The following is a 6,328-nucleotide window of genomic DNA, read 5'->3' as shown; positions in this document are numbered from 1 at the left end:
GGGTTCGGCGGGGCCAATCTGGGGGTCAAGCCCAGATTCCTGCCTGGGCTGGGAGGGACAGGCAGAGTCCTGCAGTTGCTCTGATGGAGCAGCTTTCCTCCTTGAAAAGTAAGCTGAATCATCTGTTCCTGGCAGGCAGTGCCCTGGCAGAGGTTCAGACTCCAGGTCTAAAGGAGAGATTCTCATAAGACTCAGGAACCAAGGATGCACTTCCAGGGATTCATGAGCCCCTGAAATTGTGTGCAAGAATGTATATGCAGGGACTTCCCTGGCAGTCCAGTGGTTAACACTCCCCGCTTCCACTGCAGTGGGTGCAAGTTTGATCCCTGGTGGGGAAACTAAGATCCCGCATGCCATGCAGCACTGCCAAAAAAAAAAAAAAAGGATATGCAAGCATACTTTTCTAAGGAGAAAGTCCACAGTTATCTTTGTATTTCCAAAGGAATCTATGATCCTTAAAAAAGATTAAGAACTACTGACCTAAACCCAGGAAGAGCACCACTCCGCTCTCCGTAGCCCAGTCAGGGGGCTCAGCTGTAATCCTGTTCTTCTTATAGCAGACCCCTGAAGGCCAGACTTCAGGGAGCCACCTCTGGGGAGAACCACTGCTTATTTATTTATTTAAAAATATTTATTTATTTATATAAATTATTTTGGCCGTGCCGGGTCTTAGTTGCGGCATGCGGACTTCTTGTTGCATGTGGGATCTAGTTCCCCAACCAGGGATCAAACCCGGGCCCCCGCCTTGGGAGCGGGGAGTCTTGCCCGCTGGACCACCAGGGAAGTCCCGAGAACCATTTCTGACTGATGCAAGTTTGCAGGCACCTCCTGAGTAACTCTGTGCCCCTCAGGGCTGGGTGGAGCTGGCCACACAACTCTTCCAGCTGGCCCAGGTGTTACTGCACCTCCTTACCTCTGGGTCTGCTCCCACCATCTCACATCCACTTAATTCTCAAGATTTGCAAACCTAGCTGTGCCTGGCATGTGGAAGACACTAAAAAATATTTGGATGAATGTAACAAATGAACAAAAGGAGTCTCTGCCCCCCGAAGGGGCTTGTTTCCTCCCAGGCACCTCTAGCTCAGTTCACAGGATGACTAGTTATCTGGGCAAGGATGATGGCAGGACTCCACAGAACCTGGTCCCACCACCCCTCCACACTGTAAAGAAAGAAACGGGCTCTTGGAATGCTCCATTGATTGACCTTGCCGTCCCAGGTACCCACTCCTGAAGAGGGGGCTCAGAGGAATGTGACAATGGGAAAGCATCAGGTGTGTCCCTGGGGAGGCCTGATGCTGCTACTGCCCCAGCTGGAAGGTTGGAGAGACATCCCCTCCCATGTTTACCATTTCCCACGCTTTAACTCTCTTCTCAAATGGCAATGTCTCCTTGCACTTTGGGCCTATTTTCAGTTACCAATGTTTTTAGTTGGCTCAATTAGGTTTTATTATCCACTCGCTCTGCTTTACAAACTCAGGCTCTGGCGAGGTTGTCCAGCTGGGGTTTTAAGCAACTGGAGGAGCCAAAGTACAAATGAACATGTGAGGAGTTGCCCGAGGGATGGGTTGAACCAGTAAGGAAAATCCCAACCTGGTGGTGAAACCCTACTCATGGAGATAACTAGGGCAATAGATGAGTGTGAGGGAGAGGCCAGCTCTGGAGCTGGGATCTTGCCAAGCAGACATATAAGTAGATATATTACAAACGAACTGAAGGTCTGGGTGCTGAGGGGCAAAGGGGCCCTCTGGGGAATCCTGTTCTGGACCCGGCCCTGGCCTTCAGATGACTGTGCTGTGGGCAGATCAGGGCCCCCTGGATCCCCTAGTTCTTTCCCTTTGTGATCTGAATCCTTCAGATTCAGATCCTGAGGCAGCTGCTCAACTCCACCCAAATCTTGGCTATCTGGGCTTGGAGAACACAAGAATATTAGCCACTTCTCAGTCAAGTGAGGATCTCAAATAAGACAAAGGTAGACCAAAGCCTCTTGTTCTGAAGCAGCAAGCAGGTGAAGCCACTGCTGGTCTTAGTCCCACTGTGTGCCACGCTGCTGAAGCTTAGAGAAGGGGCAAGGCTGCAGGCCCATTCCAAAACAGCCCAAGTCCTTCCTTTATGCAAATAAAAAGGCAACCTTGGTGCCACAACTTTGTCCTTAGCAGAGGTCCTGGCTCACCCTCTCCATCTTTCTCTAGTACAGTATGTGCACGAATGGCTGCCTCAACTAAGGGCAGGGCTTATCCTGGGGTGATGCTCATTTGGAGAAGTGGCAGCAAATGGGGGTGGGGAATGAGGCTAAGTCAGAATTACCCAGCATAATATATGTAACATAACAGGCGCTCATTAAACTTCAGTTGCTACTGAAGTTCGTGAGAAAGAGGTAGGGAGGTGTTAAGAACCAGAGGACTGAATTAGTACATAATCCCGGGCTTCAGAACAAGACACATTCAGAACAAGGGCTGGTTTTATTTTCCAACAGAATCTTTTTTAATATAAAACAAAGATAAAACACACCTCAACCCTGCAATATGCCAGCATGCCTTGCTTCTACAAGATGCATGCTAGTCCGTAAGACTAAGTAGCAAAGAGTCTTTAGGAGCATTTGGCTGGGAGAAATAGAAAAAGCAGATCTTAAGGAAGATTGGGCTAGCCCCACAGCTGAGAAACATGCCTGAACACTAGAGCAGTCCTTGTCTTTTCAGATCCTCGTACGTCTTCTTATTCACAACATTCCCACTGGAGTCTTCATACTCTTCCTAAAAGGGAAGAGGAACACCATTAGCTACACTTCCTGGGAGAAACGTTTGGAGCCAACCTCTGGATACCTGAGCTCACCCTGGCCTGATTCCATGCCATTCGTCTAAGACAGCCTTTCTCAACTGGGGTTCTGCTCTATTGCTCACAGCATCTATTAGACATCTAGGATGGTACCAATTATGACCGATCCTTGTGGCTATCTGAGAAAATAGTTCATTCAAATCACTGTGTTTAAGATGAGGAACCCTGGTTGAGAAAGGCCCACTTAAGATATGGTTTTCAAATGGTTCCCAAGAATCCTAGGTTTCTGCCTAAGAGACCACTACAGGGGATGAAAAGGCCAAGAAGGCCGAGCTTCTCCATATCCAGAGCAGTTCTGCTTTTTTCTATTTTATTTATTGGAGTTCTACATTACTGTCTGAAAAAGGCTTTGCTGCTAAAAAAAGGGACACTGAAAACCACTGACCTAAAAGAGAAGCAGCAGCTACCATACCTCACATACACATCATTCCTCATCTCTGAAATCTGTTGTTCAGGATGACTATCTCAAGACCAACAAGGATAGCTCCCCACCACATGAGAAGATCATCTCTCATCAGATGCTCTCCTCAAAGGATATCTAATGTATGACATGGAGTCTCAACTTCTTAGCTTATGAATCCTCATGGCAGGACAAGACACAGGGCACTCCTGCTTGCCACTTCAAAATTTCAGTGGGAGAATATAACCTGTCTTAAGACACAGATTTAAATTCTGACACATTTAATTTAATATCACAAATGAATTAGGCTTATAAGTCAAGAGCCAATTATAGATATTGTCACATTACACTTGCTACTGCAGTGAACCAGGGACCATCTCTTACCTCCCTTCTACATGGTGAGGGAGCTCTGTCACTTGATGCTATCCCTGATGCTACGTTAGCACTCACCTCAGTGTCAGGCTGCCATCGTTCCGATGCCTTCTGCAGTTTCAGCTTGGCCCACACTGCAGGACAAGAAATGATCAGCAATCAGATTCCACTGAGTATCTACTGGGTACAAGGTGCTACAACACATCCCTCATTAGAATCCCCCTGAGTGCCTGCCCTTGAGACTTCTACCTGCCCCAAACTGGAATTTTGGTTCTGGATCGCCTGTGGACAAACCCCTTCCCTTTCATTGCAAAATTTACCATAATGTTTCTTTGCTGTAAAATAAAAGTTGGATCAAATCTAACCAAAGACCTCTTAGAACTGAGAACTGATACTCTCAAAGGAAAAAGCTAATGTGGTACAACATATAGGAATAATTGGAAAAAGTGACCTTACTGTATTAAAGTTCATAATAGAAGAGATTGAGAACACTAGACATTGCCAAATATGTCTATTTAAAGTCTGGTGCATATATTTCAAAAACTTCAGAGGAAAAAAAAAAAAAGTGAAATATCATGGCCAAAGAGTCTGAAAGATAAGATGGCTCAACAAACACTGAAGACATTAAAACGAGAATTCTGACAGTTCAATAACTAATTATTCCAATGATCACGAAAAGGGGAAGACATCTACAGACACCACCATAGCTTCAGAGGGAGGGGATCAAACATGTACAAAGACAGGACAGATAACAAAACTAGGGAAAGAACAACTTAAACCTGTAAGAATGGTGTCAGGAAGGTGCACCCTTAGAACAAAGAGCTATGTGGGGCAGATGGGACAGGTCTGCTGCTACAGAGATAAGAGGATAAAATATTAACAGATTACAGTGAAAAGGAACAATTATTTGATTCTTATATCCTTTCACATTTCCCATCAAGTAGAACAATCTCTAAACTTGACAAGATTACCACACTTTAAAAAAAAATTTTTGGCCATACTGCACGGCATGCGGGATCTTAGTTCCCGGGATCGAACCCATACCCTCCGCATTGGAAGGCGGAGGACCACTGGACCACTAGGGAATTAATAAACTTGACATGATTAGAAGGTATATCCTATAGAGGAAGTTGAAGTCTAAGATGGGTGAAGAAATAGTAAATGAGACAACATGTAAGAAAGTGCTGATTACTGAGCCTGCGCGTCTGGAGCCTGTGCTCCGCAACAACAGAGGCCGCGATAGTGAGAGGCCTGCGCACCGCGATGAAGAGTGACCCCCACTTGCCACAACTAGAGAAAGCCCATGCACAGAAATGAAGACCCAACACAGCCATAAATAAATAAATAAATACATTGTGTATTATTTATTAAAAAAAAAAAAAAAAAAAAAAGAAAGTGCTGAGCTCTGTGCCTGGTGTACAGGTGCTCAACTAATCATCTTTTCCTTCCTTGCTAATTGCCTTAAATTAGCTGAAGTCTTCAGGCCCAGATAATATGCACATTACAAAGGAATGGAGAATTTAGCACGTGCCAGGGCAGGGCCTTATCATATTCTTTGTCCAGGCCATTCAGGAATCCAACCCAGAGTGGTTCTAAAATACCAGATATCAGAAAGGCTGTCATGATTTTCTTTCTTTTTTTTTTTTTTTTTAAGACAGAGTGTGGGCCATCTCAGAAGGTGAGAGGCCCCGAAATATAGGGTGGTTAGTTTTTTTTTAAAATAAATTTATTTATTTTATTTTATTTATTTATTTTTGGCTGTGTTGGGCCTTCGTTGCTGTGCACAGTCTTTCTCTAGTTATGGCAAGCAGGGGCTACTCTTCGTTGCAGCGTGCGGGCTTCTCATTGAGGTGGCTTCTCTCGTTGTGGAGCACGGGCTCTAGGCACGCGGGCTCAGTAGTTGTGGCTCAGGGGCTCTAGAGCACAGGCTCAGTAGTTGTGGCGCACGGGCTTAGTTGCTCCGCAGCATGTGGAATCTTCCTGGACCAGGGATCGAACCTGTGTCCCCTGCATTGGCAGGCGGATTCTCAACCACTGTGCCACCAGGGAAGCCCCTGTCATTATTTTCTTAAAGAAAAAAGTGGATGTAGGAAACCGGAGCAGTGAGGGAGATGTTACTCTTCAGAGGAATCTGAAAACAATTAGAAAAAAATGGAACCACCTCTGGGCACCAGCATGGGTTCACTAAAAATAAGTGAGGCAAATTAATTTGAATTTCCTATTTTTCATGGGATAGCGCCGACCCGATAAAAGGTATAGACACAGGATATCATGATTTTAGCAAAGCGACTGCTCTTACAGGCAATGTCCCTAGAGTTCATGAAAACACTGTAACTCTCATGATACTGCCATAAACAAGATGGTGTATTTGAACCTGATGCTATTAGTTTATTAGTTTAGTAGACTTATACCTAGTGAATATTGGTCAATTGTGACCAACCACCTAAATGGGGAATCTCTGGTGGCAATTCCATAGGGCTCTTTCTTAGCTGTCTTTTGTTCACCTTAAAAAAAATAGTAAGTCTGGAACGATGGAATGATTAAAATAATAAATTTATAAGTGAAATCCTTCATTTAAGTAAAAAAACCCAAAAAACAAAAAACCTACTGTAACTTAAATGACAGTACTGAATCTCTCCCTCCTGGCTAAAAGCGCCAAAAGGAGAACTTCAACAGAATGATCTAAAACAAAGACAAGTAAATCCAGTGTGACAGCTGTGTCAA

At 44.8% G+C, this 6,328-nt stretch overlaps 1 protein-coding gene across 2 annotated transcripts in view; it reads right to left on the bottom strand.

Annotated features, from left to right (window-relative positions):
* Positions 1-2,443: 2,443 nt before the first annotated feature.
* SF3A3 (splicing factor 3a subunit 3) overlaps positions 2,444-6,328 on the bottom strand; it is a 29,353-nt gene continuing 25,468 nt past the window's right edge. The window contains exons 16-17 of one of the 2 annotated variants that reach the window (XM_007453790.1): positions 3,683-3,738; positions 2,444-2,750 (exon numbers count right to left, since the gene is read on the bottom strand). In XM_007453790.1, coding sequence (XP_007453852.1) covers positions 2,673-2,750; positions 3,683-3,738 — 134 coding nt within the window. In that variant the 3' untranslated portion in view covers positions 2,444-2,672. The remainder of the gene's footprint in view (positions 2,751-3,682; positions 3,739-6,328) is intronic. The other variant, XM_007453791.1, reaches the window with a different exon arrangement.

Source organism: Lipotes vexillifer, unplaced genomic scaffold (genome assembly GCF_000442215.2).
Source record: "Lipotes vexillifer unplaced genomic scaffold, Lipotes_vexillifer_v1.1 scaffold213, whole genome shotgun sequence".
Taxonomy (NCBI): Eukaryota; Metazoa; Chordata; class Mammalia; order Artiodactyla; family Lipotidae; genus Lipotes; species Lipotes vexillifer.
This window is presented reverse-complemented; position numbering and strand designations above follow the sequence as displayed.